The 19,081-nt window shown below is 32.9% G+C and overlaps 3 protein-coding genes across 5 annotated transcripts; 2 read left to right on the top strand and 1 right to left on the bottom strand.

Annotated features, from left to right (window-relative positions):
* Positions 1 to 612: 612 nt before the first annotated feature.
* Positions 613 to 3,822, top strand: LOC142523625 (E3 ubiquitin-protein ligase WAVH1-like). The gene is made up of 3 exons (XM_075627327.1): positions 613 to 656; positions 1,363 to 1,455; positions 1,563 to 3,822. Exon 3 carries the CDS (start codon positions 1,624 to 1,626, stop codon positions 2,278 to 2,280), a length of 657 nt encoding a protein of 218 aa, XP_075483442.1. The 5' UTR covers positions 613 to 656; positions 1,363 to 1,455; positions 1,563 to 1,623; the 3' UTR covers positions 2,281 to 3,822.
* A 2,472-nt stretch (positions 3,823 to 6,294) lies between these two features.
* Positions 6,295 to 9,470, top strand: LOC142524868 (putative E3 ubiquitin-protein ligase WAVH2). Its single transcript, XM_075629008.1, has 2 exons — positions 6,295 to 6,384; positions 7,075 to 9,470. Exons 1-2 carry the CDS (start codon positions 6,364 to 6,366, stop codon positions 8,851 to 8,853), a joined length of 1,800 nt encoding a protein of 599 aa, XP_075485123.1. The 5' UTR covers positions 6,295 to 6,363; the 3' UTR covers positions 8,854 to 9,470.
* A 6,048-nt stretch (positions 9,471 to 15,518) lies between these two features.
* LOC142525654 (potassium transporter 5-like) lies at positions 15,519 to 18,392 on the bottom strand. 3 transcript variants are annotated; one of them, XR_012815118.1, is made up of 7 exons: positions 18,231 to 18,370; positions 17,970 to 18,070; positions 17,368 to 17,477; positions 16,964 to 17,078; positions 16,009 to 16,861; positions 15,849 to 15,918; positions 15,519 to 15,751 (listed from the first exon to the last, which is right to left on the bottom strand). XR_012815118.1 is itself a non-coding variant. In XM_075630002.1 (7 exons), exons 3-5 carry the CDS (start codon positions 17,407 to 17,409, stop codon positions 16,453 to 16,455), a joined length of 555 nt encoding a protein of 184 aa, XP_075486117.1. In that variant the 5' UTR covers positions 17,410 to 17,477; positions 17,970 to 18,032; positions 18,231 to 18,392; the 3' UTR covers positions 15,519 to 15,751; positions 15,849 to 15,918; positions 16,009 to 16,452. The 3 variants fall into 3 exon arrangements, 2 of the variants coding, with proteins under 2 accessions (XP_075486117.1, XP_075486118.1); XM_075630002.1 differs by having other exon boundaries at positions 16,009 to 16,850; positions 17,970 to 18,032; positions 18,231 to 18,392; XM_075630003.1 differs by lacking the exons at positions 17,970 to 18,070; positions 18,231 to 18,370 and having other exon boundaries at positions 16,009 to 16,240; positions 16,703 to 16,850.
* Positions 18,393 to 19,081: the final 689 nt, after the last annotated feature.

Genomic DNA, 19,081 nt, shown 5'->3' with positions numbered 1-19,081 from the left:
CATAGTGTGTTTTCCGTGAAATGTGTCAACTATACCTGTATTTACAATAATAATTAATATTTTTGTCATAAAAAATAATATTTTTTCATTATTGAATCAAATAGAATATTCGTCTCACGAAATGATTCGTGAGCCGTCTCACAAAATTTTGTGAGTTATCTTATTTATATATGTATTTCATTTAGCAAAATCACAATTGATATTTAATTTAATAAATGTTTAGTGGTTTTATTTTAACATTATTATGATAATTTAGTTAATTAAGAGAATTTTATTTGACAAAATTTTGTTTATGTTTACTCAATTTAAGTACATCGTGATTTTGATCTGATAAAATTCACTATTATGTTATTTTTATTATTTTTTCTATTGTGAATTATATTTGGATGAAAGATATATTTTCAAATTTGAGAAAGCTGTCATTATGTTATAATCACGCGGATTGAAAGTGTCATATGAATCAGTGAATATATATGACTTATTATCATAATATATTTTCATTTTTTGTGTTTTATATATATTTAGATTGATAAATACTCATAAACAATATGTTATTCGATTTTAAATATTATCTAAATCTCATTATTATATATTTCATTCTTAGTTATCAGAAATAAGCCAAAGACGAGAACTCCATGGGTTCTCAAGCAGATAATGTAAAATTTTCTGAATGTTACTGATTGGGTTACTTATTTCTTCTTTTCTATTTTCTTTTTACCTTTCTTGTTTTGCGTTTACTTGTCATGATTATGTAGCAAAATTCTTGATTATGATGGTTTACTGGGGTTTATAATTCACTGGTTCCGATTCTATTTGTTGTGATTTCCTGGATCGATTGTAAAGATTGTATCTCTACGTGATTAGATTGGTTTTCTAGTTTTGTAGTAGTTACATAGAGGGTCCGTATGATTTCAAGACTCCATTTGATGATTAATTCGTTGTTTCTCCGGTGATTTAATCTTTACTTTCACCCATGTTTATGTATTTGTAAGATTCTCGACATTTTCATTATGATGGGCTAATCTCTCAAATGCATTATGGTGATTGACTTCACTTTCTTTGAAATTTTTTCCTGGTTATGTACAATTTGGGAGTTGATTTCTACCATTGGTTCTTTCTTAACATAATTATTCATGTGACACTGGGAGAATTTCCAAATATGATTTCTGCAATATATTCTTGTTTGAGATTGTACAATGTGTTATAAATGGTGGTTGACAGGCAGTTTTGCATATTGCTTTGCGTGCAAAAATGCTGATAATTCATGGAATCTCATAGTTATAGTTGTGAGTTTACCTTTTGAAATCAATTGTTATGTAGAAATTAATATTCACATAAACTTAATTTTTCGTTTTGTTTCAGAAAACATGTGCCATTTGCTTGGAGTCTATGGAATCGGGGCAAGGCCAAACCTTCTTTACTGCTGAGGGTGCTCTTTCCTTCCATTTTAGCTGCGTAAGAAACAGTGTTACATATGGCAATTACCTTTGTCCTGTTTGTCGAGCTAAATAGAATGATCTTCCTTTGGATGTTCCAAACTCTAACATGAATGTTGATAGCAGTTTCGCTCCAAATCCGGTCGATCGAGTTCCTGAACCCCAGGTCCCATTTCGTTCTCGTGTTATGCATGAGCCAAAACTGATTCTATTTTCTGATGATGAACTGCCGCCTTTGGTCACTGCTGATCCTGTGTCTTCTGCTCCACCTGCTGACGCACAAAATATCAGTATCAGGACCATTCCAGAGAGGGTCGCTGTAGCTTCTTCGGAATCTGTTTCAGAATTTTCTGTTCTTGTTCAAATAATGGCACCACCAGTGGGAGACTTAGGTAACACTCCTATGGATCTTGTTGCTGTGCTAGATGTCAGTGGCAGCATGCATGGATCAAAATTGGCGCTCCTGAAAAGTGCTGTTGTCTTTGTGATCGATAGGTTGGGTCCTTCTGACCGACTTTCGATCGTGTCATTTTCAACTCGTGCTCAGAGAGTTTTATCCTTGCGCAGAATGACAGAGGATGGGCGCGAAAATGCTAAACAGTGTGTGAATTCACTTTTGGCAAGTGGCTGCACCAATATTTTAGAAGCTTTGGAGATGGGAGTTCAGGTTCTTGAAGAAAGGCGGTACAAGGATCCGGTCGGTAAGCATCATATTCTTTTCAGATGGAATGGATACTTGTTACCGTGCCACACATTTTCCACGTCCAGGACAGCCTCCACCATATCTGCATCTATTGCCTGCTTCTATCTATCCCGAAAACCACCGAGGAATGGGAGATCATGACCAACAACCACCATTTCCAGTTTATACATTCGGCTTTGGTGAAGATCATGACCCTCTTTCACTAAAAGCCATATCTGATGTATCAGTTGGTCATTTTTCTTTTGTCAACTCTTATGAAGCGGTGGAAGATAATGTTGGTCTCTGTATTGGTTTTCTGCCTTATGTTTTAGCTCAGGAGCTTTGTTTAATAGTGAGGTCTGCATCACACGGAGTCCAAATTCTATCAATATCTTCAGAAAGATATGCAAGTAGTAAAATCTCTAACAATGGATCACAAGCTTTAATAGATTTTGGAGATTTTTTTTTTGAGGAGGGACAAGATTTTATCGTTAACTTAACGGTCCCTGCATTTTGTAGCGTCGGAGACGATGAAAATGATTTGAATACTACGTCCCTTTTGGATATTACATGTTCTTACATATCAGTAGTGTCAAACGACATGGTACAAATTGACGGAGACCGAGTCACCATACGGAGACCGATATCTCCAACCCCTCTGGAGACAACAGTAAGTTTGGAAGTTGATAAGGAAAGGAACCGTGTCTTGGCAGAACAAGGCTTCATTGAGGCTCAAGAAATGGCAGAAACAGGTGATTTAACGGGCGCACGTGTTCTTCTATTGAATCGAATGTCGACCCTTCTTGCATCTGCTTCTGGGCAAGCAGGTAAGTGTAGGTCGCTCGAAGCCAGAATGGAAGAGATGGGGAAAAGAATGGAAAGTAGGGAGTCGTACGAACGTGATGGCAGACCCTATGCTCTTTCAAATATGGGACGGCATGCCTATCAAAGGGCCATAGCCAGAGGCAGCAGCGTGCACGGAGCAGTGGAGTCAGAGGGTTTTCTCTGTGGTTGTGCTGCACCACAAGGTCATGGTGAACAAATCTCTTCAACTTAGCAAGAAAGGGAGCAGCCCTCCAAGTAAAGAATGAGTCATGTTCGCGTTTTGCTCAGTTTTCTCTCCCAAGTTGTTTGCTAGGTATTGCAGTTTTGATGCAATGTACAGGTTCGTCAATAACTAATTTTGTTCTGTTTTCTTAGATGCATTTCTTGAAACTGGAAGATGATAGTTTTTAATTCATAGAATTTGTGAAAATAGTACTTCAAAACCTGATGAGTTGCTTGCCTTTGAGAGATTTAGTTTACATAAAAGCTGGTATGACTTGTGAATATAGCCTGTCATTTCTTTTGTGATATTTTTGTTTACATAATGAGAGTGTTTCTTGGAATCTCATACATCTTCATGTAAGTTGCAAGAACTCTATGGTCATTGGTAAGTGAGTTTTGAGCTTGTGAATTGTATGGCTATCCTTTTGGAGCTTTCGAGATGAATAAGATGTTTGTGTCGTATGGCTGGCTCGAAACCATTGAGGACAGAAAAGTGATGTTGATGTTCATCAATTAAGAAGTTTTAACCGGGAGAAGGAGAATCATGCTTTGTCATTGAACCTTTTTAAGTTCTTTATTCTTTATCATTTTAGTTTACCATTAGTTGATTTATTTTTAAATTGTTTGATGGCTTCTGTCATGCAAATTCAAAGTTGTAAACATCGGTTTAGAAAGGCTTATTTACATAGCCAAATAATCTAATTTATCCATCCGTAGTTCTATAGAGAGCAAGAAAATAATCTCTCGTGGTATTATGGTACAGTAAAAAAAATTATCAATCGGTTATGAGTGTTCGGTTTTTACAACATTTGGGTAGGGTGGAATTTTGTGGATTCACCCAAATGGTAGTGACGGTATTGCTTTTTCAAATAACTAATTTTTTAAGTTCGAATCAAGTTTAGAACATCTTAAATTTCATACAAATTCATTTTTCAGTTTAACTTCTAACAATATCAATATTATTATCTTCTTCCTTGGCCTGGAATACTTGGATTTGGACAGATCCCTCGTAGGAAAATTCGTAGCTGACCTCAGGACTATTCCCTAATTGATTTGGGGTCGTGTTTTTTTCTCAGGACTGAAGCAAAATTCTACATTTTTTTCTCCAACCTTGGATTTGGATGGGGATCATGTTTTCGGGTAGTCCTGACTCCTAAATATGTGCTCCTTTGACATTGACATTGATTTTTCGTAATTTTTTTTAAAGTCCATAGCGTCTCTCGAAAATTAATCATGTGGTGGACTTTGACATTGACATTGATTTTTAAAAGAAAACTTGCATGTGTATCGTGTTTTTTTAGAATATTATGTGGCTTTTCAAAAATTTATTTCAACATTCTAGGTCAACGCACAGACAATTTCTGGTCAAAACATGCTGGACTCGGAATCTAGAAAGAACCAAACTTGGAAAAAAAAATACAAATTATATGACTAAAAATATAAATCTCTCGTTGAAATGACCAAAAATGGAAAAATATAAATTACAAAACCAAAAATAAAAGTATTCTTTTTTTTTCATGTGGTCTCTTTATTTTGTCTATTTAAATAATTAACGCTTCAGGTCTTCCTTTTTATTACTTACTCTTGTTTCTTTAAGAATCATCCGGTTTTTTCATTGATTCCTGAAAACATATCATTGCTTTTTTTTTTATTTATTATTATTAAACAACTGATAAAAGATGCAACGATCTCCTCAAACAATGCCATTCGAGTTGTTTGGTTCTAATCTAAAATTATAATTATAAGCAGATATTTTTAAATCTGTTTAATATTTGCTAAAAGATTAGGAATTGATGATCTTTTAACAATACCCTCGAAGAGATGGTTAGTTCAAGATGCTGAACAACAAAGTTTGATTTTGGAAACCGAGAGATCCATGAATGAAAAATAGATGGAAACATGGTTATTTTTGTAATATCTTAATATTTTGCTCCACACAACTCATGGGTTCATGCAAACTCTTGAATCTTGATAACAACTTCAAAGCTGTTATTGTGTGCTTAATTAGTACTATGGAGACATTTTATTCTCAATATCTTTAATATGTGCTATTGTATAGTATATGAATACAAGAATTATTGTTTTGAAATCAACATATCATTGTTTATTTCAGTTTTAAACACTAAACGAAATTTTAAAATCAGATATAAGTGATAGCAAATTATGGTAGTTAACTATAAACATATCTACTAAAGTGCAAAACATCGAATGATAAATTTCTCAACGAATCAAAGTAAAATAAAAAATACTAGACTCGATCGTGATATATTAAGTTATCGGATCATCTAGTACACATTTGAATGAAACGAGTCTCTCATGAAATTTAACCCCGAAAGAAAAAAAATATAGTTGTACAATTTTATCTATATAATAAATGTGAATGAGTTACGTTTAGAGATAAATGAGCAAAGAGTTGTAGTCAAACTCCTGAAAAATTACTTTTAACAACCCCAACACAAAAGGCATAACATGGGATAATTTGGTTAATAAATTATTAAAATTCAGACTTTTTAGATGGATAAAATAAATTATTAGTAATTCAATTTTTTATTATTTAGTGTAAAAAAAAAAAGAAATATTTAAAAGATAGAAATAAAATAGTTTGTAAAAACATGGAAATTTTCAGATTTTTTAAATCGAAATATTAAATTACTAGTAATTCAATTTTTTATTATCTAGTGTAAAAACATGAATATTTAATTAGTTATTCAAATTAACTCATATTTATAATAATAATAATAATACAATATTTAGTGTAAAGACATTGATATTTAATTACAATTCAAATTTTTTGTAGTTTGTGTAAAAACGATATTTAAGTAAATTCATAGAAAAAAAGAATTCAAAATATTAGTATTTAGTGTAAAAACAAGAATACTTAATAAATAGTTCAAATTTTTAGTATTTTGTGTAAACAAGGGATATTTAAGTAAAATCATGTAAAAACATGGTAATTTGAATTTTTTTAGATTTAGACTTTAGATTACAAACATTTTAGATTTTGATGGAAATAAGAGATATTTAAGTAAATTTCATATTTAGATATTAGATTAGATGAAAATAAGGGATATTTAAGTAAATTAACCGATTGGAAATATATATATAAATAAATAAATATATATAACAGAAGTTCGCGGTTCGCACACAAGATTTTCACTCCCGCTGCACGATCAGAAACAAGCCAAAGACGAGAATTCCATGGGTTCTCAAGCAGATAATGTAAACTTTTCTGAATGTTACTGATTGGGTTACTTATTTCTTCTTTCCTCTTTTCTTTTTACCTTTCTTGTTTTGCGTTTACTTGACATGATCATGTAGCAAAATTCTTGATTATGATGGTTTACTTGGGTTTATAATTCACTGCTTCCGATTCTATTTGTTGTGATTTCCTGGATGGATCGTAAAGATTGTATTTCTACGTGATTAGATTGGTTTTCTAGTTTTGTAGTAGTTACATAAAGGGTCCGTATGATTTCAAGATTCTATTTGATGATTAATTCATTGTTTCTCCGGTGATTTAATCTTTACTTTCACCCATGTTCATGTATTTGTAAGATTATCGACATTTTCATTATGATGGGCTAATCTCTCAAATGCATTATGGTGATTGACCTAACTTTATTTGAAATTTTTTCCTGGTTATGTACAATTTGGGAGTTGATTTCTACCATTGGTTCTTTCTTAACATAATTATTCATGTGACACTGGGAGAATTTCCAAATATGATTTCTGCAACATATTCTTGTTTGAGATTGTACAATGTGTTATAAGTGGTCGTTGACAGTCAGTTTTGCCTAGTACTTTGCGTGCAAAAGTACTGATAATTTATGGTTGTGAGTTTACCTTTTGAAATCAACTGTTATGTAGAAATTAATATTCACGTACACTTAATCTTTCATTTTGTTTCAGAAAACATGTGCCATTTGCTTGGAGTCTATGGAATCGGGGCAAGGCCAGACCTTCTTTACTGCTGAGGGTGCTCTTTCCTTCCATTTTAGCTGCGTAAGCAACAGTGTGACATTTGGAAATTACCTTTGTCCTGTTTGTCGAGCTAAATGTAACGATCTTCCTTTGGCTGTTCCAAACTCTAACACGAACGTTGATAGCATTTTCGCTCCAAATCCGGTCGCTCGTGTTATGCATGAGCCAAAACTGATTCTATTTTCTGATGATGAACTGCCACCTTTGGTCACCGCTGATCCTGTGTCTTCTGCTCCACCTGCTGACCCACAAAATATCAGTATCAAGACCATTCTGGAGCGGGTCGCTGTAGCTTCTTCGGAATCTGTTTCAGAATTTTCTATTCTTGTTCAAATAATAGCACCACCGGAGGAAGACTTAGGTAACACTCCCATCGATCTTGTTGCTGTGCTAGATGTTAGTGGCAGCATGCATGGATCAAAATTGGCACTCCTGAAAAGTGCTGTTGTCTTTGTGATCGATAGGTTGGGTCCTTCTGACCGACTTTCGATCGTGTCATTTTCAACTCGTGCTCAGAGAGTTTTATCCTTGCGCAGAATGACAGAGGATGGGCGCGAAAATGCTAAACAGTGTGTGAATTCACTTTTGGCAAGTGGCTGCACCAATATTTTAGAAGCTTTGGAGATGGGAGTTCAGGTTCTTGAAGAAAGGCGGTACAAGGATCCGGTCGGTAGCATCATATTCTTTTCAGATGGAATGGATACTTGTTACCGTGCCACACATTTTCCACGTCCAGGACAGCCTCCACCTTATCTGCATCTATTGCCTGCTTCTATCTATCCCGAAAACCACCGAGGAATGGGAGATCATGACCAAAAACCACCATTTCCAGTTTACACATTCGGTTTTGGTGCAGATCATGACCCTCTTTCACTAAAAGCCATATCTGATGTATCAGTTGGCCATTTTTCTATTGTCAACTCTTATGAAGCGGTGGAAGATAATGTTGGTCTCTGTATTGGTTTTCTGCATTATGTTTTAGCTCAGGAGCTTTGTTTAATAGTGAGGTCTGCATCACATGGAGTCCAAATTCTATCAATATCTTCAGAAAGATATGCAAGTAGTAAAATCTCTAACAAAGGATCACAAGCTTTAATAAATTTTGGGGATTTTATTTGGGAGGAGGAACAAGATTTTATCGTTAACTTAACGGTCCCTGTATTTTGTAGCGTTGGAGACGCCGAAAATGAATTGATTACTACGTCCCTTTTGGATATTACATGTTCTTACATATCAGTAGTGTCAAACGACATGGTACAAATTGATGGTGGCCAAGTTACCATACGGAGACCGATATTTCCAACCCCTCTGGAGACGGCAGTAAGTTTGGAAGTTGATAAGGAAAGGAACCGTGTCTTGGCAGAGCAAGGCTTCACTGAGGCTCAAGAAATGGCAGAAACAGGTGATTTAACAGGCGCACGTGCTCTTCTATTGAATCGAAGGTCGACCCTTCTTGCTTCTGCTTCTGGGCAAGCAGGTAATTGTTGGTCGCTCGAAGCCAGAATGGAAGAGATGGGGAAAAGAATGGAAAGTAGGGAGTTGTACGAACGTGATGGCAGACCCTATGCTCTTTCAATAATGGGATGGCGTGCTTATCAAAAGGCCATAGCCAGAGGCAGCAGCGTGCACGGAGCAGTGGAATCAGAGGGTTTTCTCTGTGGTTGTGCTGCACCACAAGGTCATGGTGAGCAAATCTCTTCAACTTAGCAAGAAAGGGAGCAGCCCTCCAAGTAAAGAATGAGTCATATCCGTGTTTTGCTCAGTTTTCTCTCCCAAGTTGTGTGCTTGGTAATTGCAGTTTTGATGCAATGTACAGGTTCGGCAATAACTAATTTTGTTCTGTTTTCTTAGATGCTTTTCTTGAAACTGGAAGATGATAGTTTTTAATTCCTAGGATTTGTGAAAATAGTACTTCAAAACCTGATGAGTTGCTTGCCTTTGAGAGATTTAGTTTACATAAAAGCTGGTATGACTTGTGAATATAGCCTATCATTTCTTATGTGATATTTTTGTTTACATAATGTGAGTGTTTCTTGGTATCTCATACATCTTCATGTAAGTTGCAAGAACTCTATGGTCATTGGTAAGTGAGTTTTGAGCTTGTGAATTGTATGGCTATCCTTTTGGAGCTTTCGAGATGAATAAGATGTTTGTGTCGTATGGCTGGCTCGAAACCATTGAGGACAGAAAAGTGATGTTGAAGTTCATCGGTTAAGAAGTTTTAACCGAGAGAAGGAGAATCATGCTTTGTCATGGAACCTTTTTAAGTTCTTTATTCTTTATCATTTTAGTTTACCATTAGTTGATTTATTTGTAAATTGTTTGATGGCTTCTGTTATGCAAATTCAAAGTTGTAAACATCGGTTTAGAAAGGCTTACAAAGCCAAATAATCTAATTTATCCATCCGTAGTTCTATAGAGAGCAAGAAAATAATCTCTCGTGGTATAATGATACAATAAAAAAAATTATCAATGGATTGTGAGTATTCGTTCCTATTATTTATTTTTACAACATTTGGGGTAGGGTGGAGTTATGTGGATTCACCCAAATGGTACTGGCGGTATTGCTTTTTCAAATAACTATTTTTTTAAGTTTGAATCAAGTCTAGAACATCTTAAAACCAAGAAAATTTTGTTTTCAAGGAAAATTTGGAAACTGAAAATGAGAACTTCGATGAAGAAAACCAATCTTCAAACCAGGTTGACGAGACTCCAGAAAGTCCAAATTGTTAGGTCGATAAATCAGATGATATAATTATTGATTTTGTGCTTCAGTAATATCAATTAATTTGAGAGTGATCATGGTGTTGAGGATTTGTTGTAGAAGAATTTTTGAGCTGGTTCAAAAGCTATGTAAGATTATAAGTTCCAAAAATATATTAACTTCTCAATTTCATGTTTTACAAATCTCTTTATATCATATATCTTCTCTATCATCTTTCAAGAAAAAAAAAAGTATAACTTTAATTTTAAAATTTAAAAAAAACATTTTCTTTTTAGTTTTTACGGATAACATGTATAGCGTGTAGTAAGATTATTAGTATATATATGGCTCGCAAAGATAACATGTTTTCTCTTATTCACACGACACTAATTTCCGTAGTTCGAAGTACTTTGTACTTTTTGTGGATGACTAGCATAAAAGCACGTGCATCCGCACGTGAACCCATGTTCTAAATAACTAAGAAATAAATTAATAATAAAAATATTTTTAATCTTTGCATAACGTGATCCAATCAATCAAATAACATTTCGTTCGGAAAAAAATAGATCATAACAAATTATAAGAATTTGGAATAATGATTTATCAGATTAAGTAATATATTGTGAAACATCTACTCATTTAAAATGCGGAAATAATTTTTTTTTAAAAGAAACATTTAAATAAATCCCATGCAAACAATCCTTCTTAAAATCGTCATTTGAAAATAAGCATCAACATTTACCAATAAAATGAAGCGGAGTAAAAACGAGTAAAATCCTAACATCCACCGTAAAATAAAACAGAGTGAAAAATAATCATATCCTCTCAAAAACCATAAATCTTGATGTGCGGAAAAATCATAGGTCCTCGGGTCGTGTCGTCCACCAGTCCCGCTTACTCAAAGTCCAGCACCTCCAGTCTCCTCGACATCGAACTCACCTGCATCACACACGCCTAGTGAGCCTAGAGACTCAACACACCTGCACTGTTAATAGCAAATACATATACATAGCACACAGCAGTGAAAAATATCATACTCAACATACCTTTCATAAACTTTAAAAACGTAACATAAACGTGTCGTGTAAAATCATGACGTGTCAAAACAGCTCATCATTAATCATCTTTATCATTCATCATTCATCGTTCATCATTCACCGTTTATCATTTATCATTTTCTTTGGTGAATTCAGTTCATTAGAGGTGACTATCGTACATCATCATTTACGATGGATCCATCATACATAGAACCGCGGTACCGGGCGGCTGTCGGACATCAGTGACAGGATTACCTATCCACTGTGCCTAGGCCTCATCATCATCATCATTTACATATACATCTTAAAAATTTACATATACTTCGATAGCCACAACTAATTCTCGTCATTTCACATTAACATTTTCATCACTTATAAAAATCATTCATCAATGCAATTTTTCTTAAATCCAAACATGCGACGTTTATCTTCATAAAATCTTAAAAATCGTAATCATCATGCATGAACATTTAAAATATCATAAATTTGTGCTCAGGGCCCTGCCAGAACCAAAATCTCACCTCGAGTGCAAAATGACCATTTTGCCCCTAGAAACCCAAAAAGTACCTTTTCAACCCTGGACCTCTAAAATTGACCCGAAGCTTACCAAACTCCTTAAAATGTCCCAAAACATTATTAAAAGTATTACTAGACATAAACCCGAGAAAAATCAGAACTTAACCAATTCGTTTTAAAACTTGAACCGGAGTCCCGGTTTTAACCTGAATCGACCCGAAACTTATCCAAACTTTCCCAGCTTTTTACCATATATTACAAACACTAAAATATCCAAAAATAATAATATGGGACCTAAAATTTCTCGGCGGAAAATTTCAGCAAGCAACTAAATCCTCGGCCTTTTCCTAAACCTCTCCTTGAACACTCATTTATTTTTATTTTTTTTTTCAAAACTCACGCCACTTCCCACATTTGTTCACTCTTAAGCACTCATTACAGCCCTTAAATCCTTCACATTAAACTCCTAATCCTCAGCCAACCTACTGTCCCAACAATAATCGGCCACTCCCACTTGCACCATTATCTATCCAACACATGGCTCCACCCCTTCATTCCTTCGGTCCACCCTTCTACCACCAAATGTCATCCTCTATGAATCACCAAGGACCTCCATGAACATTCTAAACCAAGCCTAAATGAAGGACAAAGCTGCTGTGCGACCAAACGCAGCGATAGTGCGAGCCTCTCCAAGGACACTATCCCAAAACGAGAAAACCCTTCCATCCTCTACACCTCTCGGCCCATTCTGTCCAAACCTTACGCAAGCTTCTCAACCTCGCTCTGCCCTCTTGTCCGTTCCCTTAACATTCACAAACAGCAACCCCTTGCACTAAAAACCGGAAAGCATGAGTATCAAACAAAGGATAGTAAGAACACTTGAAAACCGAATGTATAAATCATGTACAGTGCTGGATCGAAAGTTTTGCGTGCATAAATACATGTACATCAGTAATATAGCGTGAATGATGCGAGAAGGATGTTACAAAGCGTGCCTTATGATGTTGATGATCAAAAACGTGAAGATGAAAGCTTCCTTTGCAAGAACAAGAGACCACCGAAGATTTTCCTCAAAGAAAAGCTCTGAACTCGAGGGATGAATGCTGCTGCGTAGGAGGGTGTCGGCTGAACACTCTTAGGTTTAAGTTAAACAATACTTAGTAGCTTAATTATATAGATAATATTAGTTTATGGGCCATAATTTGCATTTTAAAAGTTTTAAAAGAGTTTTAAGCCCAAAAAGCTTAAAAGTAGGCCCACTAAATCCAAACGTACTCCCGAAAAATATTTCGTGTTGGAAAGATTTTGAAAATATTAGTCGAACCCTCAAAAAGTCTCCCGATTCGATAAAGTTTACGTACCGTTAAAAATAAAATCATGCGGGTAAAAAAATACCCAATAAAATCTCATTTTTGAAAAATATCCTTAAAAACACCTTTTATTAATTAATAAAAATTAATCCTGTAGTAAAATAATTTTCCTGAAAATTCTCCGGTCACCATTACTCATTCGAGTGCGAAATGCAACTTAAAAATCTATAATGCATGAACCTTTAAAATTTCATGAATTAAATCCTATCATGTATGAATTATGCATAAAATGCATAAAAATAATTAAACATAAATTAATGAAAGAAACATGCATTTAATGCTTTAAAACAACTTAGTAAAATACCAAAGAAATTTAATAACTTGCATGCATGTGGTTCACGTGGACTTTTAAATTTTCGGGACGTTACATATTGAACTAACATAACAATACAAATACAATGATATGAAACGATTTGAATTGATTAAGCAATATAAGAGCGTAAATAGAATTATATGAATATATTTTATTTAGTTAAGCAATATAAGAGTTGAAGAAAACATTTTAGTATATGATGTTGATATTTATCTATTCATTACATCAATTAATTGATAAATATATTCCTAAAATGTAAAAATACATCTTGAAAATCTAAAATAGTACTTACTTATAATTTTGGAATAATCAAGAACATGTGACAACAAGTTTTCATTTTAAGTTATATTCTAAACTATAATTACGTAAATTCGAAATCTTTCAAAAACCTACATTTTGTTAGTCAATAAATTATATAAAAAATAATAAAACATTACATTAGCTAAAGAAAGCCTATGTGCACAAATTGTATTTTGAGGAAAAAATTAATATATTTAAACACAAGAATTGAAAATAAAGTAAATAAATATTTCATTCACCCCTTCTAAGGATGACAATGGGGCGGGGCGGGGCGGGGCGGGTTCGGAGATGAGTATAGTAAGCTCATATCCGGCCCAAACTACTTCGAAGATTTTAAAAAATACCTGATCCCGAACCCCAATCCGAACAAATCGGGGATCTCATCCCCGTTTCGGGTTTTCCCCACAGGGTCCCAAACCCGTGGGGAAAGTTGTCATCTCTAACCCCTTCTATGCCCTAGATATATTTGCTTAAAGCAGTGAACTAAGAAAACTTCATTTCCAAAAATTTTATTAAATTGAGATTTATTTTCTTAAATTAATAATTGAAATATCATTATTCTATCTCAGAAAAGAGAAAAAAAAACCATCACTATAAATCAATCTTCAGTGTCATTTATCATCATAATCATTATCCTCTCATTTTTTTAGAATTACATTTGCTAAGATTCGAAGCTATTAACAGAAAATTTGAATTCATTTTCACTATATATTTATATTTTAATATGTTTCTTGCTATCGTTTGAAAAGTAAAATCATGTACACTACTAATGAATTCTATATATATATTGGACATTAAAAAGTTAATAAATTTAAATCAGAATAAATTATAATTACTTAAGTATAATATTATTTTTTAATTCAATTGATTATTATTAGAAGGTTATCAATAAATTAGATTAACATCGTACCTAAATTTTTCCTCTTTTTTTGTTAATTAAAAACAATAAAATTTAACATCACAAAATAGTGATGCATGAGATAATAAATAAAAATGAGATATTAATAACAATGGATAATCAATTCTTATTAATTATTAATCGGGATGGTCAAATTACGACTCATGATAATAAGAAATATTTTAGAGGTGTCAAATGAATGATGATAATGTCATATTTATCTTTTATTTTCATATTTTAAAATTTATTATATCATATTAATTTTAAGTGATATAATTGTCATATATTAATTATTTTACAATTGTAAATATATAAAATTATCTATTCCTCTATACAAATTCAAAGGCATCACATTAGAATTTTAACATAAAATATAGAAAATTAATTATAGACTATTTTCTCCATCTCATTTAAATTGTAATTTGTATATATTATTTGCACAACTGGTGATTCTCATTACACCAACCACAAAAACTCTTGTGAGACGGTCTCACAGATCAATTTAGTGAGTCGAATATCTTATTTGGGTTATCTATGAAAAATTATTACTTTTTATGCTAAGAATATTACTCACTACAACAATAAATGCTTATTATGACATTCATAAATGTCATCATATTTAATATTTAGTGATATTTAAGTTTTAGTGACACCTCCAACAAATGTCGTCTATTTCAATGTCGTCTTAAACTTCCTGACATTTTTTAATGTCATTAGAAGATGTTAATGATAACTTCATACATGTTACTAATTATTCATATAATGACAATTTTAAATGTCAGGAAAACTCATGTTTTAAAGACATTTATACATGCCTTGTTATTATAGCAATAATGACAAATTTGTATGTCAGTTAACATAATTTATAATGACAACTAAAAGTGTCGTGTACATTATTTATAGTGACAATAAAAAATGTCACTAATGATATGTTATAAGGTTAATTTAAAATGTCTCATTATGTAATCTGTAATGACACTTACAAATGTCTTCTATACTATTATATAAAACATTGAAAATTGACATTAATAGTTATTTATAATGACTTTTTGAAATGTCTTCATATGAGTTTTACAATTACATTTTTTATGTACATGATTTAATCTTCTATTATGACATAAAAATGTCATATTTTTTGAAATGTCATCGATTTTCAATATTTTCATGATATAATATTCAAGGATATAACAAATTAACATAAATACAAATACAAAATTTTAAAATAGAAATTAAATTACTAATCAATAATTGTCATTAATTTTGCAATCATTAATGTATAAGACTGACAAATTTGTTACCTCGAAAAACATCAATACCCCAACAAATGTACCAAATGTACTAAACGTATTTAGTTTAAGAACTAGCAAACAATTAAGTCTTGTAAAGCAAAACATAAGCAAACTTGTGACGCGCGCATCTTCATTCTTCAACCATCTCATCTTAATCAAAATCCAATATTCTTGTCACCTACAATAAAAATTCATATATTTATATGAATGAAATAAAATTAAAGAAGCACAAAATAAAGACATTAAAATTTAATTCAAACTAGTGAATATCATACCAAATGATAAACTGAAAAATTATTATTTATCCAAATGCACCTAGTAGAAATCTTCCTCGTTAACTGTCAACTGCAAATATAATTGATATTGGTTTAAAAAGATATTAACATGACAGACATAACAATAAATACTAGTTAATTGAAAAGTTGAATATCATACCAAATGACAAGGCCAAACTATCATTCCTCCAAGTGTATCCCCAACCTTTTGTAAAGATTATATGGCCTAATCAAACTCTCTTCCCGTTATTGGACAACTAGAATTGTATTTCACACCAATTTGGTCCCAACGTCTGTCTTCCTACTTCGGTATTTGGATCCATGCTACGAACAACTTCTTTTGCCACAATTTTCGTCGAATCAAATAGACTTATTGAGACAGAACATTCAATCTACGTGAAAGTGCAAAAGAGAAGGTTTTGATAAAAACAATTATAAAGTACAATCTACAACAATCATTATGCTAATGAGTATGTCCAGCTAGCCAGAAAACAAAAAAGCATAAAGAAACATCATTCAAATTAGTTAACTCATTACAGCAAAAGCAAGAGATTTTACTTAACAGTACAAACATCAGATAGAAAATTTCATTTAGAAAAATTAGTCAACATTTCCAAGTCTTTGAAACAGTAAAACACAGCCCAACATTAATCAAGAATGCTTCTAACATATACTGCTTGGCAAAACAAAAACCATGGTTATGAGTTCCACAGACATGAACCCAAAGAAGAACAAACAGATCCACATAATAAAACATATCACATTGCACTTGTTTGACCATCTTTAGTTTTGTTGTATAAATATTGGAGGAGAGAAAGTAGTTGATATCTGGAATGTAGACTTGTCCCTCATACTTAGCAGAAGTACGAACAACTTTTACTCTTGGAAAACAACTTAGGCTGAGGGACTGGGAAATGATAGAAAATGCTCCGGATATCATAGCTTGACTGGCGATAATTGCTGCAGCATTAGCCACAACAAAAGTTGGCCAATATTGTGGACCTGTATCATATCTAGATATAGATCATGTTCAAATTTTGAATGGAAAATTAGATGAGATTTAGATTTAGAATTGTGTTTTTAATATAAGAACTTGTAGGAGAGAAATAATTAACCTGGTATGGAGTCATAAAATATGTGCTTTACATGATCAGGGAATTTGGAAAGATATGCAGCTTGTCCACTATATGCAATTAGGAGAGCAAGAAAAACCATTCCCGTGAAACTAATCTGAAGAGACACAAAAAGGAAAAATATATATGTTTGGTTTTGGGACGAAAAAGAGTAGATATAACTTCAAATAGCAGAATGCATATTTTGTATTTAACTTGTCATTCCTCAAATTCAAGGATCCGTGAAAACATTATGCATTACAACAATAATCAACCCAAGTTACTAAACACATCCACTCCCGATATTATTAAACAAACAATATAATTCAATTTGGATAATTCTAATGTAGTGCACAATATGCATGCAAGATAATTATAATGTAATGCACAATAATAACAATACTTACTTGCACGGCTGTTACGTTGAAATGGCCTAAGTCAGCAAACATGGCCTCAGAATCATGTTGTCTAACATTCGATCCAGAATCATCGATCTATGCGTGAACAGGTGACAACCCTGTCAATTAAGAACTCATGCCTAATCACATGTGCATGTATAATCAATCAAAAGAAACAGCAAGAAAACCAAATCATAGACTATTTTACAGCCACGTATCCCAGTTTTAGGCAGGATGCTTTATTCCTTCTTATCATAAACCCAAATATAAGCAAATGCAATAAAACAAGATTTTTCTCGCCCACAAGAATTCAGTGTCTTCTTCACCGACAAAGACTAGCGAGAAACAATCAAAATTTGTGGGGCTTGGCTGAGTCATAACAAAAGAAATCCACACAAAGATGATCAAATGGGCTGGCTGACTCTTCGATTAATTATATTCACCCCTTTAAGTGGATTAGATAGATTATATCAAAAATTGAGAGGAAAAAATACAACCTACTGTAAATAGGCTTCAAAATTCTTATCACTGTAAATGCACAAAATCTGATTATGTAAACTTGTCACTGTAAATGCAAAAACTTCTTGTAGATATTACCGCAGAAATCTCACCTTAGATGTTGAAAATGTTGCCGGAGAAGTCACCAAAATCTCATCGGAAGCAAGCTAAAGTGGCTGGAAAAGTGGGGAAACACATAGGCTTCAAATACTTACTGAATACAACACAAACAACCAAGAATCAAAGAAAAATCAAACCGGAATCGAAGAAGAACTTGTGCACACAGTGAACTTTGAACAGGGTTGGATCCACTCGATTTCTTCTAGATTCAGTGTAGAAAAGAGGTGCAGGGGCTTGGGGAAGAACATACTGACCTCGACGCTTCTTGTTTGGTGGTCTGGGCGGCGTCGGCGGCAGCTGGGGTCGTGAGGGAGAGAGCCAACGGCAGTAGCTTTCGTTCATTAATCGAGAATGATAATTGGGCGTGGGATGGTTCTCTCCAGCTTTTCTCGATTTTTCATTTAATCAAGTTTTTTTTAAAATTGGAGAGTAGGGTGAAGATTTTCGGTAGAAAAATAGATAAAATAAAGGTGAGAATATTTGGGTTGAATAAATATTGAAGGATAGAAAATAATTGTTTCTCATGACATCAATTAAAAATGTCAGAATAACTAATCTAATATGTTTTTTTATTTTACACATTATTAATTTTTTATAAGCGTCATTATTAAGTATTTGTAACAACATTTAATTAAAAGTGTCTACAAAAAAAGTGTCACAATAGCCATTTATTGTTGTAGTGACTTTTTATTGTGAATATCGGTAGGGTTGAACTGTCTCACAGATAAAATTCGTGACACTGTCTCACAAGAGACTTATTCTACACCAACATAACTTCCAATTTAGTTATGATAACGTTATAATAAGAATTATTTGTAGAAATATTTTGCTCTTACTCTTTTTTGACTCATTTGTGTCATTTTTTAAAACAATTTCAGAATAATTTTATCTATGTACCATTTGATTCTATTTTTTTTCTTCATATAATATATGTCGTCATTGATTTTTAGAGAAATAAGTTGAAAAAGTATCAATTGTGATAACATATGTGAATAAGCTCAAAATATTTTTTTTGTTCAAATTAAGTGTATCAATTTTTTTATTTAATGTTTGATTATCTTTTTATCAATATATTTGTCATTATATACTTGTATGTAAATAACTC

This window comes from Primulina tabacum, chromosome 14, assembly GCF_025594145.1.
Source record: "Primulina tabacum isolate GXHZ01 chromosome 14, ASM2559414v2, whole genome shotgun sequence".
NCBI classification, from domain to species: domain Eukaryota; kingdom Viridiplantae; phylum Streptophyta; class Magnoliopsida; order Lamiales; family Gesneriaceae; genus Primulina; species Primulina tabacum.
Note: the sequence above shows the minus strand (reverse complement) of the source record. Positions and strands in the feature narration are given on the sequence as shown.

Excerpts from the sequence above, each read along its gene's own strand:
- LOC142524868 (XM_075629008.1), top strand. The coding sequence starts at position 6,364 with ATGGGTTCTCAAGCAGATAAT. Across the intron at positions 6,385-7,074 it reads TGGGTTCTCAAGCAGATAAT|AAAACATGTGCCATTTGCTT; the intron begins GTAAACTTTTCT and ends ATTTTGTTTCAG.
- LOC142525654 (XM_075630002.1), bottom strand. The coding sequence starts at position 17,409 with ATGTTTGCTGACTTAGGCCATTTCAACGTAACAGCCGTGCAA. Across the intron at positions 17,079-17,367 it reads TCAACGTAACAGCCGTGCAA|ATTAGTTTCACGGGAATGGT; the intron begins GTAAGTATTGTT and ends GTGTCTCTTCAG. Across the intron at positions 16,851-16,963 it reads ATTTTATGACTCCATACCAG|GTCCACAATATTGGCCAACT; the intron begins GTTAATTATTTC and ends GATATGATACAG.
- LOC142523625 (XM_075627327.1), top strand. The coding sequence starts at position 1,624 with ATGCATGAGCCAAAACTGATTCTATTTTCTGATGATGAACTGCCGCCT.